Here is a 22,275-nt window from a genome sequence, read left to right on the forward strand (position 1 = left end):
ACTCCATTTACTGGCCAAACCAGACTCCGTCAAACACCTCAAGAGGGCAGCTGCAGGCTTTGACCTTGTCTCAAACTGTCAAGTTCAAAAGGCCCAGGGAGAATTCACTTCTGTCTGACTCGGGACATAAAAAAAAAATCTCGGCTACACTGGCAAAGCAATGTCTAACCTGAGGAGACATGCAGACAAGCCCCAGGCAGGAGCAGTTAGGACTCACGTACCCCTCATAGCTATTCATCCAGCAGCGCTGAAGATGCCAGAACTGACCTGATCAGAGAAATGCTGCTCAGAGCCAATGGGTCAACCCAGCAAGATGCTGAGAGGCATCCAAATTCTGCATACTGTGGCAACAGCATTGTCTCTGTGATTGCACAAGATCACAAAACTTGCACAAGGACCCATTGCTGTGTCACTAGGCAAGAGAAAGGTGACGTCAGTGATGCGAGGTTGCCCATGAAAGCGTCACAATAGAAAGACAATTTTGAAGTGAAAGCCTGCACATACTACTGGGGAGACAAAACAGGACAAGTGAAGGTGCAAACAGTCTACAGCAGGGGTCAACAAGTCTGTTCTGCAAAGGATGCTGTTAGGCTTTGTGGGCCATTCTGTCTCAACACTCAGGCCCATTACATAGGGGCGAAAGCAGCCACAGGAAACAAGGAAATGAAAGGACATTGCTGTGTTCCTATCAAATTTTATTTATGCACATTGAAATTTGAATTTTATATAATTTTGTTACTCTTCTTTTGAGTTTTTAAAAACTATTTTAAAATACAGAATCTATTTTTAGCATGTGGGCCATATTAAAAAACAGGCGGTGGGCCAGATTTGGTCTTGGGCGGTAGTGTGCTAACCCCCTGGTCTAAAGATATCCCCAAATGCTTATGAATTTATTTAATGTCATTGTGGTAGCAAGGTTTCCTTTCCTCCCTCAAAAATTTCCTGGCTTCTGGCAAGATGTCAGGCACTAGTGTGAACTGTGAAATTGCCACTGGCTTCTTCTCCTTCACCTGCTCCATTTAGTCCTGCCAGGACCTGTCAGCTCACCTAATAAAATGGGTCTAAACTCCATCTCTGAAAGGCCTCCCTGGCCTGACTTTCCATATCCTCTACCACTATCTCAGGTTAGGCTCTTGAAAACACCTTCCTCCTACCCAGTCTGACTTGACTGAACAATTACAAACACATGGTGCATGCTCAAAAATATCTGATGAATGAGCCAATGCAATAAAAAATCTGTAAGCTCAGCACTTTCTCCATCTGATCTGGCCTCACTGATGTGGCCCATCTCATAACTGAAAACTGTCCCTACTGAGGTGGCAGCACTTAATGGCTAAAATATAGGTTTTAGCTTGCTTTTTACAGTCAAGTTTATTGAGTATAATTTGCATTCATTAAGAGTCACCTGTTTTAGTACAATCCTATCAGCTTTGACAAATGATCATCATCAGATAACTACCACCACAATCAAGGTATTTCTATCATCCCAAAAAGTTCCCTCTTGCAGTCCACCTCTTCCCCTACCCCCTTTTTTTAACCATTGATTTGTTTTCTGTCATAAGTCTTACCTTTTGCAGAATGTCATACAAATGTAATTATAGCGTATGTAGCATTTTGAGACTGTCACTTTCACTCAGCATGAAGTATTTGAGATTCATGTTTTTATGTGCATCAATAATCCGTTCCTTTTTATGGCTGAATAGTATGCCATTGTGTGGGTGTACCACATACAGTTTATTCAACAGTTGAAGGACATTTGGACTGTTCCCAGTTTTTGTCAATTGTGAATAATGTCACTACAAACATGCACATATAGACTTTTATATGAACATATGTTTTCATGATAAGGTTTTACTTTTTATAAATGGCCACATTTTCACAGACCTGAGGGACAAGATTCCATTGAATGAGGGACTGTCTTCCACCCCTAGCCCTCTGTCTTACCACACTGTCTCAGCAATTGTTTTAAAACTGCAGTCACACTAAACCTTCCAAGAATATTTGCAAAGAATGTTTTTGGGGCGGAGTGGGAGAAATCGCATGGGAGCTCCCTTTCATCCCACTGGATGTGGCCCCAGAGCCAGCCAGGGCCGTTTCACATTCACGGCTGGTGGCGTTTCATCTCCGGTCCCACAGGGGACAGCGTTAGTGCTGCAGATGTGCACACTCAGGCAAAAACCTGCAGCGCCAGCCAATCGGGCCATTATTTGGTTCATATAACTTGTTAAGACCTCACGGAATGTACTGCGTGCTATTGTTTCTGTAAGCCCCTTTCATGACTTTGTTAGCTGGCTAATTCAGAGCAGACTGGCCTGTTTTCCTGCCGGAAGAAAAGACTTTCCTCAAAGACAGCCATTTAACTGTGACCATGGCCGTGGCCATCTTGGGCACAAAGCGGGAGCTGAAGTCACACAGCCCCTTCCCCACGAGGCCAACAGCCAGGGCACTTATTCTTGGCACTGGGATTCACATAATTATTCCTCTTTTAATCTGCTGGGTGACCTAATGTATCCCCAGCTGACTGCAGGAAATGGCTTTGCTGAGATCTGAGCCTTGGCCAGTCTGTAATGTCTACAGACTTAGAAGACCCTTTGGGAAGGGGCATTTTCAGAGCATTAACCCCACAAAGGAGGGCTCTAGGTCTCTCGGGCTCGTCTTGCTCTGGAGGAAGAAGAAGCCTTAGGGCTCTGGTCCCCACTCAGGGTAACAGCTCCAGTCTGGGCCTTTCTACTCCTAACTTGCAAAGCGAGCTGAGAGACTGCGGGTCATTTTATGAAAAGCTCACAAGTAAGCCTAACAAGAATTCACCAAGGCTGACTACAAAAGAAAGAGGATATCCGTTTACTAGGAACCTCACTGGGAACAAAAGGCTGCATTCCATCCTGACACTTCCTTGCGGCGGCTGCCCGGAGAGCAGGCTTTGTCCGCAGGCGGGCGCTGTGCTGTTCACAGCCTGGCCACAAGAAAGCACTTGCCTTCTCATGGCTCATTTGATAAAACAGGCAGCCCAAATTTTCTTTTCTACTTGCTATATTTTCCAACTCATTTTTCTTAAAGACAATTTATTTTATTTTATTTTAATTTTTTTTGCAGCTGGCCCATACAGGGATCCAAACCCTTGACTTTGTGTTATAATACTGCCCTCTAACCAACTGAGCTAACCAGCCAGCCCGAGGACAGTTTATTTTAAAATGGAAAATCTGTAATACACATTTTCTCTAAAAGAAAAATCACCCAGCTCTGCCCTAGCCAATCACTTCCTCCCATAAAAAATACACTTTATATCACCACCAGAAGAGAGACTCTTTACTAAAACAACTGTATGACTTGTGTGTGAAGAGGCTAAAAAGAATTAATCTTCAGCTTAAAAGGAAGATAGGTATAAAGGGGAAGGAGATAGGAAACAATATAAATTTATATAGTTTATTGGGGTGGGCAACTCCTGAAGCTTAAAGAAGTAGCTCCAGAAAAAAAATGAAAATAGTGTTAAAAGAAGAAAAATAAAAGTAGGTTTCATAGGTTCAAAAAGGGTTACAAAAGTGAAACATAATGGATCACAAAGCAAATGTAGGAGCGTAGGGGTAAATCTCCAATCTTTTGAGGTAACATGGGTGTCAATTATTAACTGTCATGTCACTGGTCTTAACGTCTGAGATATAACATGAAATGCTACCCTTGTTCCAATCAATATGGCAATTTTATGATCAAGAGGGAGAACATAATTAAGAACTCCTTACCACTTGCTAAAATATCTCCCCCTCAAGCCTATCACAGGCACAGAAAACCCTAAAAATGTTAAGCCAGAAGAAACATTAACCCACCCCAAGGTTTTCTGGTTGTGGGGAAGATGGAATCCATAAAGAGAGGTGGTAAGTCCAAGGTCACATTGCTAATCAGAACCAGAGTGTGGACCCAGCTCCCCTCTCTGGGGGACTCTTAAGGGATGTATAAGTTGGAGTCTCTATAGGTGTGTTCTCTGGGAAGGGTAACACACTGAGCTATCACCATTTATTAACATTTTAGCACAACTACTTTACCTAATTTTCTAAGTAACTACCTGACTCAGGTCTAAGAAACTGCACACAGAATAAGTACATTTTTATGGGGGTAAAAATATGGCAAAATTCAATGGGGGCAGTAGTAGGTAGAGAGGTAGAGCAGCTGGAAGATAAAACTTTACTTCACAATTTTGCCTAGGGCCATTGCCTCTAAAAACTATTTCCTCCAAGTGAAAAAAAAAAAAAGTTGGTTTTATCTAGGGTAAGGTATGCTAGGTACGCAGAGGAAAAATTCCAGAGCTGTACACGACTAACCAAAGTCACTAACTACACATGGCAAACAGCAGAGGAAGGCGGAGCTGTCATGGAGGTTTCTGTTTTCCAATCTGGATGAAATGGTTTCTTTCAGATACAGTGAAAGAGAATCTATTACATTTGATTACAGAAAAGGACTTCATTATTGTACAGAATGGTTAATATCAGACCTTCGAGATGATCTTGTTTTGAGTTACTGTGGAAAAAGAAATTGTGAGGAGAGGAGAGGGTTAGGAAAAGAAAAACGTAGAAATAGAGAAAACAAAACTCTTCTCTCTAAGGGATTAAAGACACAGAAACAGTGAGGAGTAAGATTCCAAAATTCCTGAACTACTTTGGATCTGCTATTAATTTTCCCATCACATCCAAATATCAACTTGAGCCTTTGCGGTCTAGGTGCAGGTGGGAGGCCCAGCAGGCGGTGAGCCTGCAGGACAAGGTGAAAGAACAGCCAAACAGCCCTGGGGCTTCGCAGCTTGCATGTTTCCCTCCACTCCTCACAGAAGGAGAAGAACTACTGGTAGCCAAGCAACTGAGAAACTGGTCCCCTTGCAAGCCTATTAATGTACTTCAATACTGCTGAATTCTGACACACAACACAAACTGGGTAGAACCGAACTGTGGATTCCTTCTCTACCCAGCTCTCTCCTGCCACAATACTGCAATCTCATCACCTCACAGCTACGGGGTCAGCCTCAGTGCCTTGTCTCCCCAAGACCCAGGGAGGCAGGAGGCAGTCCCAGACCTCTCTGTCCTGTGCATTGGGAGAGCAGGTGAAGATGGTTAGAAAGTCTCCAAAGAGGAGGAGAGCAGCATTTAGAGACACAGAGAGAGCTGGGACTGGAGCCCCTAATAGGGTGAGGGCTGTTGTCTGGTGGCCACAACTGGGTGCTTCCACTGCCCAGATGAGACTCAGGCAGGGATCAGACTGCCTGCCCATTCTGGGGTCACAATGAATCTCTAAAACTGTGGCATCCTGACTCCTGTTTTTTAGGCCAATGAACCTGACCCTACCAGAATGGCCCTTCTCGATGCAACATACTTCACATAGAATTTCTATTTTTCTCCATGCCTAAGAGGCATTAAGGAAAGAAACAGCTCAAAGTCAAGAGGACCAAACTGCATCCCACTGCATCTACAATGCTCTCACCTTCCTTAACTCATCTTCAGCCACCCTCCAGTCATGAGGCACCAGCTGGCACCAATTTAGGATGCCTGCATGGCACCCATAAGCCAGGCTTTAAAGGCAACCAAGTCTGAGAAATGCTACAACGGACCTGAGCTGGCCCCAAAAGACTGACACGTGCGTCCCCTTGGACCTTTAGGTCAGAAGCCTCTGTGAACATGCTTTCAGAGCTGTAGTGCCCACAGAGGCAAATTAAAATTCCCCACATTGGTCCAACAAATTCCCAAGCCAGCTTTCTAAACCAAGGGCAAAGTGACAAAAAAAAAAAAAAAAAAAAAATGTGTGATACATTCAGGAGGGCCACCGACACATCATTTATAAGGCTGTGACCAGATTCAGATCAGGTTAGAAGGAAAGAGTAACCTTCAGAACACCTCAGCAAGACCTTGAAAAGGAGAACCCTCTGAATCTCCAAGGAGCAGTCCCATTAAGTCTCACTGCCAGGGGAAGGTAGGGAGGTCCAGGTAAATGGAAGCCACTGACAACTCCAATATCTCTCCTTGGGCAATATAACTCACTCACAGCAATCAATATTCAGGAGTGAGATGCAATAGCTTAGATAATAATGAAACAGGCCATTCTAAAATTCTCTATGTTTAGCTGCAGAATTCATCACTGGACTGTCTTAAAAGAGGTTTGGACTTTTGTAAAAGAAAAAACTGAGTTATTGGAATAAGGAACAGGTACTTCTGAACACAGGCTGACTGGGCCTGTGGTAGGAGATGGCCAATTTCCGAAACATGGCATATGGTGATTTTTTAAAGGGCTGCTGTGATTTACACACTGCATAATTCTAGAGCATATTTTTTATGTTAAAGTCAAACCACAGTCTATGTGAATAGCATCCTCTAATGCTCTGTAGTGCACGACCTTCACAAAAACACATGTCATCCAGGAGGGACATAGACACACCATTTATAAAGCCCTGACCTGATTCTGGTGTGGTGGCCCCACTGGTTTAAGATGACCCATTTGCTGTAATGAAAACACAGCTCAGACATCATTTCAGATATGAAGAGGGGGAAAAAAATAATATCCACTTCCATTCCAACAAACTTCACTGTAACCACCCCAAGCGACCAAGTGGTTCTACTGGAGCTTTCTCCTTTCCCGTCCATCCTCTGATCTAAAGGGAAGGAAATGCCAAAACTCTGGGAGAGGCATGGGAACACAAAAAAGCGACAGGCCTAAGTACTCTGAAACTGGGATGCTGCCCTTAGAATAGTAAAGATGAAATGGGGTTCCTAAGGAGGTAATTACCTTAAATCCCAACTCATGCCATGATCTCTCCTAGAAAATAATGATATATGATGTCATAAATCCAAGAAACTGTGACAAATCAGACTTTTCTCTTCTGTAGGAGATACCAGATTTAACTACAATTCTCAAAAATAAAATAAAGCACACACACACACCCCTAAAATTGGGGGGTCAGAGGGGAGAAGTGAAAAGCATCCTTCTTACTGCTCAGGAAGAAAACATTGTTTAGAAGCGTTCAATATTTAGCAGCACTGACTGTCAGCTCCACTGAAAATAACATATTAATACTTGGTTCTAGGTTAGCCGCTGAACAAGAAGCTGGCTGTCAGAAAGGAAAGAATAGCTCATAAAACCTCAGCCGGCTTTCAGTCTTCCACTGAAGGTAAACACAGGTCCACAATTCCTCATCTACCATGCCAAAAGAACAAAAACAAAACAAAAAAACACTTCTGAAAAGTAAAATTCTTAAAAATAACTCATTTGGCAGCCAAACTAACCCAACCTCATTTGGTGGCAAAATGTGATCTGAACTACATAAAATCATTTGTAATCTACTCATCCCATTTAGTGTGAATATTCTTACATGTCACTGCCACAATAATGAGTTTGATTATGGGATGCTGACCCCAGACCTCTTTGGGGGTATTACATATATGCACCAATTACCTTTCTTTAAAAGACTCTGAATTTTAAAACACATCTGGCCCCAAGGGCCAGATAAGGGGGAAAAGATTGTAGACCTGTAATAGGGTAACATGAGATCCCTACACAGTTTACCAGAGGCCTAAGAGAGTCAAATTTCCTCCTGGTTGTTTCAGACAATTCTAACCAGCTTTCCATACAAGTTAGACTGCAGCATTATTTGGCAACATTATTTTAGAAATGGGAAATCTATCACACACGGTCATGACTACATGTTAACTCCTGGTTTCCTACCTTCACATATTCCAGAGTTGGGTCCAGAAGATGCGGATCCCTGAAAACAAAAAATATAAATATGAGAACAATTGGGAACAACACATTCTTACACTGAGTAAAATGCCTCCAACATTATTTCACCTGTTCAGTTACATCACTAAGCAAGGCCCCACTTCCCAGACAATGCTGACAACAGACAGAGAAGGAAGTAGATTCCTTTCATGGTGTGTGTGTGTGGGGGATAACACCATGACCTCAGTCTAGAAGCTCCACATGCTTTCCTGTCAAATTCAGGTCCCAGAAATGTGAGACTATTTCTATGTGGTAATTCTAGATTTACTAGAGCATAAAAACTGAAAAGTCTGAAGCAAAGAGCTTTGAGGTGGGCAGAGGTGGGAGAAAGGCAGGACTGGATGCTGCAATGTGTGGCACTTTCGAGCACTAATGTCATCTAGGTTAATCCCCAGATGATCCCACCAGGCATTGTGTCATGCCCACTTTGACAAAAGAACATGGAGGCTCAGGTGGGCAGAGTGGCTGCTCAAGGTCCCTGGCACCTGGATGGGGGAAGGACTGGAGTCTTGTACCCAGCACTGCTTCTCAAGCACATCTTTCTCTTCTTATCACTGGCCGTGTTACCCACTCACTCCTGGTGCAAAACCTGAGCAATTCACCCTAGTTTTCTTTGTGCCGCAGTGTTTTTATTTCCCCTTCTAGTGTCTGCTCTTATGCCTATTATAACGATACATTAGGATTAACTAGACAATTAAAAGTAAACAAGCAGCCGGTGGCACTGAGGAGGATGACTTATTACAGAAAGTGGAAAGAGTATCTAAGGCAAAAGGAGAGGTAGGCGGAGACTCGAGAGCTAACGTTTTCAGGCTTCCAGTGAGGGGCTCCCCCACCCCAATGCGAAAAGACAGCTGCCTTCGGAGACTTCAACTTCAAAAAATCGACATATCCCCACAGAGTTGCAATTATTTAAAAAGGACAGACTGTCTCCGAAGCCTGCAAGCCTAGTCTCTCCTCTGAAGAGGGGTATGAGCATCGCTCCAGAAAGACAGAAGGCAGGGGATCCGCCCCGACAAGCAGTCACCTCGGAGGGTGCGCTCAACCCCCAAACCCGCGTCTTTGGCTACGAAGAAAGCCGTGGGAGTCTGCAGCACTCTTCCCCCTAACAAGAGCAGCAAGACCACTGCCTGGGGCACAAGGAGTCCTGGCCCCACAGGCCAGGGACACGACTATCTCCTGGTGGAAACGGACTCCGCCCCAGAAGCCACCCTCTCTGGTGTGACTGTCCGAGGCTGGCTGCGCACAGCGCGCATGGCAGAGGCGGGCTGGCGTCCAAGCAGCTCTCTGTGCAAACAGATTAAGTTCTGAAATGAGTCCCCTTGCAGGGCCAGAGGATCAGAGAAGAGCTTGAACTCGCAGTCCCTGGGTTGCATTCCCGTGAAAGCGGAGTATAAGTCAGTCTTTCAAAGCCTTAAATCCAGGCATACTCTGCCTTCAATCTGGTGTTCATTTCATCCCCGGCAACGGGTCGCGCTCCGCGGGAGTCTCTGCAGTGTCCGTACTGTGCGCATCCCCCTTCTGCACTCTCTGGACACTGTCTCGACGTCATCAGGCTTCGGGTCCCTGGAACCGCTGCACTAGTGACTAAAAACTTTGTCAGCAGCACTTTGGCTGTTTCCCCTTTACGTTCTCAGAACTCCCGGTTTTCTACCGAATTAACATTTTAGGCTGATAGGCTGCGTTTTGTGGCCCAGGGTTCTGGCCCTGGGAGTACAGAAAGATGTAAAGAACCACTGAAATGATGCTTTTCGTCTTCATATTTCTATTTTTATGCACATAAAACTGTACTTTATATACATACGTATATGTCTTAATGCATGGATAAACAGTATATGTAAGTACTGTCTAAAGTGTTGGTTCTCAAACATTTTGGTCTCAGGATCCCTTCAACATTTTAAATTATTAAGGACTCTGAATTATTAGAAATTAAAACTGAGAAAATTTTTTTTTACCTGAAACATAATTGTACGTATCTGTGTGGTACAGCATTGAATGTCAACACCTGTGTGTGGCCTGTGATGCTCAAACCAGGATAATTACTATATTTATCATTACACAATGTATTCAATTTTTATGGCCCTCTACCAATTTCTCACTAACCCACCCCTTCCCCTTTCCCACCTCTAGTGGTCTCAGCTCTGCTCTCTCCTTTTGAAAGTTCAAAGAAATTTTCTAAATATTAATTCAATTTTAAAAATAAACCCATTTATATGTTTACATAAACAAAATTTTTATAAAAATAGATATGTTTTTCATGACAAAAATTTAGTGTGAAGAGTGACTCACATTTTTGAAAGTCTTTTTAATGTCTGGCTTAGTAGAAGACAGCTCAATTCTCACATCTACTTCTGCATTCAATCTGTTGTGTGATATGTCTTGGTTGAAATAACTGAAGAAAATCCATCCTCACACAGATATGTAATTGGAAAAGGGAGGGGTATTTTAATAGACTTTCAGATAATTATGGATATTCTTCCTTGATACATACCATAGCAAAAGTAGACAAGTGGTAGTTTCTTAAAGGTTAGTTGTAATGTGAAATCAGAGATCAGATCTTTCACCCTTTTGCAACTATCTTACACTTTGAATGAACCTTTATCAGTGTGTGATTCTGTAACCAGTATTCTGGAAAATACTGGCTTACTGAAATATGCAGATCTTCCAAATTTTGACCCATTTCAATATTTACAAATCAGATTTGTTAATATGACCGATCTCATCAGAGAAGTTATTAAGTGTTATGAACTATCCAGTTCATGATAGAGGATACAAGTTTTCCAAAATTCTAATTTTCACTTGAGAGCTTAGATTTTTTTTTTCCACTGGCAACTCACACTGTTATTTTCCTTGAACTTCATTTCATTCATTTTTGGGAAAATATCTGTCAAATACCAAGACCATGTAGTCATAATTTCAACTCTCTTTTCTTAGGCATTCCATATATCATTATCTTAGTAATTCTGTTTAGAATTGTACCAAAATCCTTGCACTTCCCACAGGATTTGGATGTAAAATCTTTTTTCTTTCACCTTTTGAAAGCTGAAACATTCTTCTCTCCCTATCTCTAGAGATGTATGTGAAAACTCGCACTCCCTGAGCTAGTTTTCTCAGGTAAATCCTCAAACTCTCTTGAAAGGAGGTGGAATAACCAACATTGGCCAGGCCAAGAGCTGTGCTTGGGTGGTTCCTGAGGCAGCACTCACTAGCTGCAGTTAACAGCAATGCCACTAAGAGATGGGATCACCTCAAGGCGGGGTGGCCTGTGCTCTCTCCATGGCCCGCCTCAGTTAGAACACCCTCTTTATTGTGTTTTCCTTACATTCCTTAATTTTTCATTTCTGGTTCCCTGGGGCAGGGGTTGGGGAAACACCTTTGAAAGGCCAAGATATTTAAGAACACCCTTTAAATACCATATCATGAAAAAAGTGGCTAGTTTAGCTTGCAATCTGAATGCATAATAAGAGATTTTCCTCCCAACCTTCTTACTTTTGGTATGCGACAGAAGTATTTGATATCTACTTCCTATTTTGTTACCCAAAATATTTAAAAGATGTTTATTCAAGAATTGGGATTTAATAAAAAATTAATTTTTTTTTGTGCCTTTTTATCAAAGATATTCTTAAGTGAAACCTTTTTTTATTTTGTTTTTAACTGTGAGAGTACAGAGGTGAGGAATGCAATAAACTACTGGTATAGTTTGGTGGCATTGCTTTACTTTGCTCTAAGGCAAAGCAATTTTATCCACCATCACTTTTGCAACATCAGTGCAAATGTGAACACAGTGAAAGAGGCAAATAATATCTTAGTATCATTATGAAAACAGGTTAGATTTTACAGATTCCCTGACAGGGTCTCAGGGACTCCCAAGGGTCCATGGATCACACTTTGAGAACCACTGTTCTAAATATATAAATAAACACACATTGGCTGCAGGCTCAAATATTTTTGCCCACAGGAGTGTAAGCAATGGATATCACATGGGAAGCTCAGGCCACAAGAGCAAAAATAAATAAAGAGAATTATATCAAACTAAAAACCTGCACAGCAAAGAAAACATTCAACAAAATAAAATGGCAGCCTATAGACCCCACATATCTGATAAGGGGTTAATATCTAAAACGTATAAAGAACTCATACAACTCAGAAGTAGAAAAATAAATAACCCAATTAAAAAATGGGCAAAAGATCTCAATAGACATTTCTCCAAAGAAGACATAAAAATGGCCAAAAGGTATATGAAAAAGTGCTCAACATCATTAATCATCAGGGAAAGGCAAATCAAAACCACCATAAGATACCACCTCACGCACGTTAGGATGGCTATTACCAAAAAGTCAAAAGAAAGCAAATGCTGGTGAGGGTGTGGAGAAAAGGGAACTCTTGTACACTGTTGGTAGGAATGTAGATTGGTACAGCCATTATGGAAAACAGTATGGAGGTTTTTAAAGAAATTAAAAGTAGAACTACCATATGACCCAGCAATCCCTCTTATGGGCATATATCCAAAGGAAATGAAATCACCACCTCATAAGATATCTGCACTCCCATGTTCATTGTAGCATTATTCACAATAGCCAAGATATGGAAACAACGTGAGCATCCACTGATGGACGAATAGATAAAGAAACTGTGGTATAGATACGTATACAATGGAATGTTATTCAGGCCTAAAAAGAGAACAAGATCTTGCCATTTGCCATGACATGGATGAACCTGGAGGACATTGTGCTAAGTGAAATAAACCAGAAACAAGAGGAAAATTTTACATGATTTCACTTATATGTTGATTCTAAGAAAAACCAATTCAAATATACAGATATAGAGAACACAATAGTTGTTACAGGGGTGGGAGTGAGAAAATGGGGAGAAGTAGGTCAGAGGACAGAAAGTAGCAGATAGGCAGGATGAACAAATCCAGAGAGCTAAAGTACAACCTGAGGACAAAAAAATGGTAACTACGAGATGATGAATATGTTAATTTGCTTCACTACAGTAATCTTTTTACTATGTATATGTATCCCATATGCACAGTAAAAACATCATGATCTATACCTTAAATATACACAATAACATCTCTTTAAAAAAAAGAAGTGCAATCAAGGCTCTGGAGACTCCTTTTCCTACGGTGCCTATCATTTTCTCTGCCTCTCACTGATCACTAGTCTACACAGCAGGGTTACAGTATCTGACACACAAATGCCTGCTCTTTATTCTTCAAAATCCTTCCTGATGTTGAATGATCCAACACATCTGCAGCATTTGTCATTTCCTCACCACCTTGAACTTGTTCTCTCTCTACTTTCATTTGTCTTAATAGTACTTTCAACACATATAAACAAATCACACAATACCTTCTGCACCCAAAGGGGTCTGTTAATGTTCCTAAGACTCCTTAAAATCAAGCACAAACTCAGAAAATACCGTGGAAGGAAGCATAGTAATGGCTGAGACCAAAACAATCCCCAAACCCACTGACAGAGCTAGGTACTGCTCTGTCCCGCTTGCTTACAACCTCCCTAAGGTGGAAGTTCCTAAATGAAAGGGCTTCAATGTTTCTCATTCTGAATTAATAAACTGGCATTTTAATTGAGCATAAAAAAGGACACCAGACAACTGCCTTAAAAGTATACAATCGTCCCTCCTCATCCACAGTTTCATCTTCCATAGTTTCGGTTACCCACACTCAGATGTGGTCCAAAAATATTAAATGAAAAATTCCAGAAATAAACAATTAATAAATTTTAAATTGATTCCCATTCTGAGGGGTGTGATGAAATCTCTCACCTTCCAGCTCCATCCCGCCTGAGAGGTGAAGCATCCCGTCATCCAGCACATCCACGCTGTGCATGCTACCAGCCTGTCAGTCACTTAGCACCCAGCTCAGTTATCAAATCGACTGTCTCCCTCAGAGGGTAGGGAACTGTTCTTAAACACCAACCCTGGCCCGAAGGAACCAGAAAGGAAAAATTAAGGAGTATAAGAAAAACACTATAAAGAGGGTGTTCTAACCAAGGCAGGGCTGTTCCAACTTGCCTCGAGGTGCTCCCATCGCTGAGTGGGAAGCTGCTCACTGCATCGAGTGAGCACTGCCTCAGGAACCACCCAGGCACAGCGCCTGGCCTGGCCGACGCTGGTTATCCCACCTCCTTCCAAGAGAGTCTGAGGTTTAGCTCAGGGTGTGCAGTGAGTTTTCACACATGTATACTGTTTCAGCTTCCAAAAGGTGAAAAGGAAATTATTTTACAACATATAAGTCTGGAAAGAAGGGCAGATCCTAGGCACAATTCTAAACAGAATGATATGCTGAGCACCTAAAAAAAAGAGAGCTGCAATCACAAATCATGCATATATTTTCTTTCATGATATGATGAATTGACTAGAAGGTCTGAGGAGTGCTATAATTAAATCTGGATTTCAGCAAGGAAGTTGAGAAAGTCATGACATCACTATGACTAAACAATTTATGGGAAATCCAAGTTATTTAGTATTCAGAAATGCAGACTAGTTTCTAACTGAACAATCAGCACTCTACCTCACCCCCCACCAAAAAAAAGAAAAACCAAAAGAAACCCCCAACAACAAACCACTGATCACCCTGAAAGGTCCTACGTGTAGACAGAAGTGCTCCATCCCAGCCCCGTTCTATTCATACCATTATGATGACTTAAATGAGAACCTGAATGGCATGGTGATCAAATCAACAAATGAAGACAATCCCAAAGGGCCAGTTCATGTGACAGGCACACCAGCTGAGGAGTTATGAGCACAAGATATGAAGCCAGACCGCCTGGGTTCAAATACTGCCTCTACCACTTATTACTACTGCATGAACCTGGACACAGTTCACCATGTGAACACAACCTCTCTATGCTTCGGTTTTGTCATCTGTAAAGTTGGGAATAATAATAGCACCTGCATCATAGGACAGTTCTGGAGACTGAATGAAGGTGAGATTAACTTATCAAAATATTTAAAACAGCGCCTGGCACATAGTAGGTAATACATGGACATATATCAAGTGCTCTAAGTGTGAGCTATGTGCTAAATAACATTAATTAGGCACCCCCCCCCCCCAACACACACACAAAATTGTAGTTGATGGGTAAAATTTAACCAGAGGAAATGGAACAGGGATAAATTTTGAACTTCTAATTAAAAAATTCCACTTATTCAAGTAGAAGATGAGAAAGACAAACTTTAGTTGATCGAGTTTAATAGTGAAATAGCAGGATGTGGTTATCAAAGATGCTGGTGGGATACTGGACTACACTGACAGAAGATTACACACCGGAATGAAAGGAGGTAGGAGCCATTTGTTAGAGCACATCTGGAATATTCACTTATACTCTGAAATTGAATCAAATAGGAATAATCAGAACACCAGCTCACCAGGACAGGCCCAGGGGACCAGCAACCAGGATGGGGAAACCACTTAATGTGGGGAAGAACTGAAAGGAAGAGGAACATTTAGCCTGGGAAAGAGTGGGCTTGGGGCAAAGGTAGACACAGAATGTTTGTCATTTAACTGCTTAAGGTTTCTACGTGGAAGAGCAAATATCCTGTTTATGTGTGTGGAGAGGGCTATTGGGGAAGAGGAGGATTTTAACCTCACTAAGGAAGTGCTTTCCTACAACCAACACCATCTTAAAACGGGATGAACAGCCTTCACAGGATGTGCAGGTTGATGGTCATCTGTCAGATGCAGGGCCGAATGAGTTTCTGTCCAGGCTGCTGTAAAGAGCTGGGTGTGAGGGTAGAGACTTTTTACAAAACAATAGCAAAACATTTATTGAGCACTTACCTTGTACTAAAGTGATTTACATAAATTGGAAGATTTAATCCTCATAATCCTGGAAGGAAGTGGCTCCATCCCTAATTTACAGATGACAAAACAGGACAGCAGCTAAGAGGAGGAGCTGGGGTTTGAACCAGATGTTCTGAATGACTACATTATACCATATGTCCTAGCAAATGACAGGCTCTCAGGAATACTGGTTGAAGCACTCAATTGCATGTACAGCAAACCATTCAACACTAGGCTATGAAAGGCACGGAGAAGTTGCCAAGTAACTGTCTCCCTCTGGCCTTATCCCTAATTCCCTTTCTACCCCCTTCTATCAAAGGTCAAGCTAAGAGAAGCCACATCATATTTAGGAAACCAGAGTACATCTCCCGAGCCCATGTCAACCCCTGCCTCACTAGGCCTGTAGAAGAAATCAGTGCGGGTCTCCCCAGGTTAACATGTCAGCCCACCCTTCCATGCATGGACAAACCAGAAGGCACTTTCTGGAAGTAAGATGAAAAAAGAAATTCAGGCAAACCACTTGGAGAATCTCCTGAGGGGATATCTAGCACTTCCCACAGGATTATTCTGCTTGCCCTCATCTAAAAGGCCCTGAGAGCAGAGGAAAGGATAAAATCGAAGTTCCCCGCTTGGCCCTACCCCCAAATGAACTCTGCGAAGCCTGCTAAGGGAGGCTTGTTCATTCTGTTATGAGAGCGAAAGGGAATCCAAGTGTTCTCAAATTCCAGCTTCAGTGCTCCAATGGGTCCCCCAGTGTATGGTCTGATTCTCCTCCTCACCCTTTCTAGAAAGCCAAGGAAGGAAATATAAAGAGAGTATCATAAAACCAAGTTAGTGTGTTACAAATACCAAAGCTTTGAAAATTGATGCCTTGAACCAAATTAAAATTATATTTAAATGCAAAAGTGTTATGTTTCATTTCTCAGCCAGCCACCTAATCCTGGCTAACCAGAAAGAAGACATTCTCCATGTACAGACTCCCTTCCTGATGAGCTAGAAAACACAGCAGTTGGCCTCACAGCCCCAGCCTCTAATTTGAAATAGAATATCCAGTTATTCATACAAGACTTTGCAGCAAACAATCCTTGAACCACTATTTATATTCTCCAAGAGAGAACACTAGAAAACAAAGAGAGGAACTTGGCAATATAAATGAGAAGGGTTTTTTAAAATAATTTTTTGGCTTATGCCAACTATGAATCCCCACCCTTGTGAATTCACGGTGTGCGCGTCTCTATGTACAACTAGAGGGCCTGGCAGGCACTGCGGCCCCTGTCAGGCACGCCACCCTGCTGTGACAAAAAAGGCAGCAGGGTGAAACCAGGCTCTCTCCTTATTTTGTTTTTAAGTTTATTAAGTTTTAAAGAACATCATTGTGTTTACTCCAGTTAAATCATTCTTTCCAGTGTCCCACTTCTTAAAGTTGAAACTTTAGGAACATTTAGTTGAGAGCCATGGAAATGATTTATTTATTATTTTAGTTTGTTTCTCATCAGTAACTAGATTGATAATTTCCTCTCTCTTAAAAGGACTCTTGATCTGTAAGTTTTTGTTATTTTGAGTTAAGAGGTTCTTGTAAGCCAAATTTCACTAATACAGACCTTCTTTTCCGAGTGGTTGGCATACAGATGGGGAAGGAAGTTCCCTAAGTCTATCTTAAATTATAGAATGTTTTAAATGAGTGAATGTTTACTTCTTTAAATATTATTTAAAAAATAATGGTTAACAGCATTGCCAAACAAATGTCCTTTTGGGACATAAAAAGGAATGACTTATAACAAGATCATTAGTTCATGCAATGGAGGAATGTGAGAAACTAGATCCAACTTTTCCAGACTGAGTAGGATAAAGGCTACTCTTAACCTTCTGCACACTAGTAATTTGCAGATTTGGCAGCCCTCCTCTGTGCATGTGGCATGGTGCCTGTATTCTGGTTCACGGTATGGTATGTTTATTTCTATATGGTCTCTCTGTCTACAAGGTGAACTCCCAAAGAGTGATGATATGTCTACTTCATGCCCAGCATCTCCCGTAGTTCCTGAATTCATCCCACAAGCATTGTCAGGCATCTACAATATGCCACACACCGGGTCAGACAATGGAAACACAGGAACTGAAGACAAAGTCTCTGCTTCCAGAGAAGCAGGTGGGGAAGAAAGATCAATAGATCCAACTCAGCTCAAGTTGGTGAGAGGGCATCAGTGGGTGGGAAATGCTGTGGAGGTGCCTTCAGGGAACATCTGTGCTAAGTTTTGAGGGCTGAGTGGGGACTTGTTCTGGAAGAAGCTGTGGGGTAGGTAGTGATGAGAAATGCTCCAGGCAATGGGAGTAGCAGGTGCAAAGACAAAGGTGCATCTGAGGAACTGCATGCTGTTTGGGACTTAGCGCCACTACCATCTCTCGCTGGACACCTGCAATCCTCTCCCCAGCTTCTCGTCAGTTCTGCAATCTGCTTTCCACACAGCAGCCAGAGCAATCCCTACTGAGCCCACGTCACTCCTCTGTTGTTCAGGACCATCTACATCTCTAGCATCATCAGAACAAAACTCTCCAGTCTCACTGTGGCCTTGGAGCCCGGCTGATGTGACCCCAGCCAGCTCTCTGACCTCACAGGTAGGCAAAATTCTATAGACGGCCCTCCAAGATTCCCTTCCTCTGGCTATTTGATCAAACACTAACCGAGATACTGCTAAAAAGGGATTTTGCGGATGAATTTAGGTCCCATGTCAGTCAACATTAAGATACGGTGAGTATCGGGTGGGCCTGGCTTGAAGTGTGAGGGGGATCTGACAGGAGGGACCCTGCTGTGGGTGCAATTCTGTGAGAGGGCCCATGGCACAGATCTACAAACTGTCTCTGGGAGATGAGAGCCGTGCCCACCAACAGCCAGAAACAGAGACCTCAGTCCTATAACCGCAGGGAACCAAATTCTGCCAGTATCCTGAAGGGGCTGAGCGTGGAAGCAGATTCGTCCCCAGAGCCTCAGAAGGGAACACAGCTGGCTGACATCTTAAGTGTGATGCCCTGAACGGAGACCCCAGTCGAGCTAGGCCAGACTTCCTATCTACAGAAACTGTGAGGGAATAAATGGGTGTGAAATCGCCAAGTTTTTGTCATGCAGCAAAAGAAAACTAATACTCTCATTGTCTATTTCACGCTTCCATCCCAGCCACGCTGATTCAAACATGCCAAGCCTGCCCCTGTCTCAGTGCCCGGAATATTCTACCGCTAGATACTCAGAGGCTCATGCCCTCATATCATTCAGGCCTCTGCTCAAATGTCCCCTCCTCAGAGAGGCCTTCCTTAAACATCTATCTGAATTAGCACCATTGCTACCCTCTACTCCTTATCTGGCTTTATTATTTCTCCATATTACCTGGTATTACATTACATGTTTATTTGCTCATGGTCTGTCTTTCCCCTGGAATATAATCCTCCAAGGGTGGGGCTTTGTCAACTTTACTCATTTGGTATCGCCATGCTTTGTGCATAGCAGCTGCCCAGTAACCACTGGCTGAATTAATGAGTAAGAGAACAACTAACAGAAGCCCAGGGCTGGGGGTGGGGGGAGCAGAATGGTGAGGGGTTGGAAGATCAGGTTGACCAGGAGGCTTGGCCAGACCATAAGGAGGCCATGGAAATACATTTAGACCAAATCATGAAAACAATGGGATTTGTTGGAGGATCTTAAACTGGAAAATAACCAGAAATTTGTGTTTAAAAGAAAGTCCCCCTACAGCAGTGTGGAAAATGGAGTAGTTGGGGGGCAAGATGGAGTCAGAAAGACCAAAGGAGAGGATGTTGGCATTGTCTGGGTGAGAAATGACAAGACCTGGACTAAAGTGGTGGAGGCAGTGGGGGCCAGTGTACAGATTTAAGAAATGTTTTCAAGAGAAAGTAGACAGATCTTGGTAAATAATTGGTTTTGGTGGGTGAAAGAAGAGAGAGGTAAGGACACTCATCAATTTCTTTCCAAGGGAACTAGGTAGGTGGTCCTGGCACATGGCAGGGACTCCATACATTTGTTAAGAATGGATTAGCAAACACCTTTTGCCCACAGCACTATACTATACTAATTTTTAAGACTATTGGGATCTGAATCAATAGGACTTCGCCTCATTACCACCCATTTTCCTGATTAGCAGTGCACATATGACTACTGCCACTCAGCTGCTGAATGTCTCAAACAAGCTCTCTTTCCCATTCAGATGGCAAATAAGTTACTTTCAGGAGGGTCTTTCACACCCCTCAAATACGAACCCATAAATCTTTCCCATAAAGCATGATGAAATATAACAAACATTTAAGGGACCCCTTCACAACAACAAAAATAGTTAACTCATGAAGGAAATGCAGAGAACAGCAAAATAAGGTAGCTGTGCAGATACCAGCCAAGAGTGGCCGATTTCACATTGTCGTTGGCTCTTCTCCATCACCTCCACCCCGCAGAGCTGCCACTGCTTGCTTGTCTTTTCCACTGGACAGTAAGCTCCATGAGGGCAGGGCTACCTCTGTCTTGCTCCCCAATGTCTACTGTGCCCTTAGAATAGTACTTGTCAACTAGCAGCCAGTTAATAAATAAACAAGGGCCAGAATGGACAAATAAAAGTACAAACCACAAATAACCATCTATTTAAATTGGCACCATTGCTACCCTCTACCCCTTATCTTATATAGGCATATTACACCCATATAATTCATTTAAGGCCTCAGAAAATGAGAAATTTCTACTATGGGACTTTCATTTGCCCAATATGGTAAAACTGATATTCTGAAAACTAGATGATAGTTAAATTACAAATATATTTCCAATTACACTGTTGAAGTCACAAGAAAGGGAAATTCTCAAGAAATACACACATCTAAATAAAAACATACAGAAATGGAACAACTCAAGAATACATAACATAGGTGCTGATAACACCAAGGCCACGGGTTTGGATCCCTATATGGAGATGGCTGGTTAGCTCACTTGGGAGAGCGTGGTGCTGACAACACCAAGTCAAGGGTTAAAATCCCTTTACCGGTCATCTTTTTTAAAAAAAGTGATGTATAGACAACCTCAAAAATAAAAAAAGGAATACATAACATAAACAATAACAACAACAACAAAAGAAAGGTAAGGGCAAAAGCAGGGAGGATAAGCTCTGGCTCCATTAAAGTGAGCACCCTCCCCCGCCCCCCGCTGAAGCCCTGCATAACATCAGAACCATCAGAATGGGGCTCTCCCCACACCCAAAGAGGAAAGAATGTGCTAAAAACAAAACAAAACATGCTCTGGCAAAGGGAACCAAGGGTGAAACCTATTGTCTCCAACCACAAATCCTGATGGATAGAAATAATGGCAGTAATAATAGTCTCTCCTAAGAATTTGTAACCATAGATCTTCAAGTTGGTTGAGGATTTAAATTTATATTATGTTCTTTGACAGAGAAATCCAAAACTGAGAAATTAACATCTGGGTTAGTGGTGCCCACTAGTAAAGAAACAATATAAATTCTTCTTGGAGAAAAACTTTCTCAACAGAATGCTGCTCAGGATATTCATGAATTTGATTAAATATAAATTCCCTTTCAGAAACAACCATATACACTGGGAAATAAACCCAGATGAGTGAAAATCAGCAGAAATAACAACAAATTGAGATCCCCAAAGACTTCAGATACTGGAATATCAGATATAGGCTATAATAATGATGTATGATAATTTCTTTTAAAAGGCGAAATCAAAAGTGATATAAGAATAAATAGGCAGATATAAAAATGACCTACTACAATTTTTAGAAATAAATGTCTATAATTAATTAAAATATAAAACTCAATGGCTTTGTTAAATAAGAAATTAGATATGACTGAAGAAAATATTTATGAATTAAAACAAAGATATAAAGAAATTACACAGAGCAAAGCACAGAGAGAAAAGGCAATAGAAAACATAAAAAAGATACTGAAGGTAGAATGAGAAGGCCTAAGTACACTTAACAAGAGCTTTAGAAGGAAAGAATTGAGAGAAAGGAAAAAAGCAAGTCAAAGAATAATGATGGGAGATCTTTAAAATTAATGAAAGATACCAATCCTCAGATTCAGGTACCCCAGGCAGTATAAACAAAAAACACATGCTCACCTAGATATACTGTAATGAAACTACAAATCACCAAAGACAAATAAAGATCTTAAAAGCAATCAAGGAGCAAAGAAAAGTTCCTCTCAAAGCAATGCCAATTAGACTCACAAACAGCTTTTCATCAACCAAAAGCAAGTGAGGTGCTCAAAATTTTGTGCCCAGCACAACTATCAAGAACAAGGGTGAACAAAGACAATTTTAGACTAACAAAAACAGAGATTACCCTTCAGGAAGAAGGAACAGGATGCCAGAAGGAAAATCTAAGATTCTAAGAATAAGTGACAGGCAAAGAAACTAGTAAACACGTAGGTAACTCCAAGCCAGCACTGATGGTATAAAACAAGATAGATACCTAATTTGTGGAGTTAAAAAAAAGACAAACTACCACCCCACACACATTAGAATGGCTACTATCAAAAAACAGAAAATAACAAATGTTGGTGAGGAAGTGAAAAAACTTGAACCCTTGTGCACTGTTGGTGGGAATATAAAATGGTGCAGCCATTATGGAAAACAGAATGGTGGTTCCTCAAAAACTTGAAAATAGGGTTGATCTGGCAATTCCTCTGCTGGCTAAATACCCCAAAGAAAGCAGGGTC

General features: G+C 41.9%; 1 protein-coding gene across 4 annotated transcripts in view; it reads right to left on the minus strand.

Annotated features, from left to right (window-relative positions):
* The window catches only part of BCAR3 (BCAR3 adaptor protein, NSP family member), a 108,864-nt gene that overhangs the window by 62,764 nt on the left and 23,825 nt on the right, over positions 1 to 22,275 (minus strand). For all 4 annotated transcript variants that reach the window (XM_063104033.1, XM_063104032.1, XM_063104036.1 and 1 more), the window contains one exon: positions 7,696 to 7,735. In XM_063104033.1, the coding sequence (XP_062960103.1) occupies positions 7,696 to 7,735 (40 nt within the window). The remainder of the gene's footprint in view (positions 1 to 7,695; positions 7,736 to 22,275) is intronic.

The sequence above is a fragment of the Cynocephalus volans genome, chromosome 8 (genome assembly GCF_027409185.1).
Source record: "Cynocephalus volans isolate mCynVol1 chromosome 8, mCynVol1.pri, whole genome shotgun sequence".
NCBI lineage: Eukaryota > Metazoa > Chordata > Mammalia > Dermoptera > Cynocephalidae > Cynocephalus > Cynocephalus volans.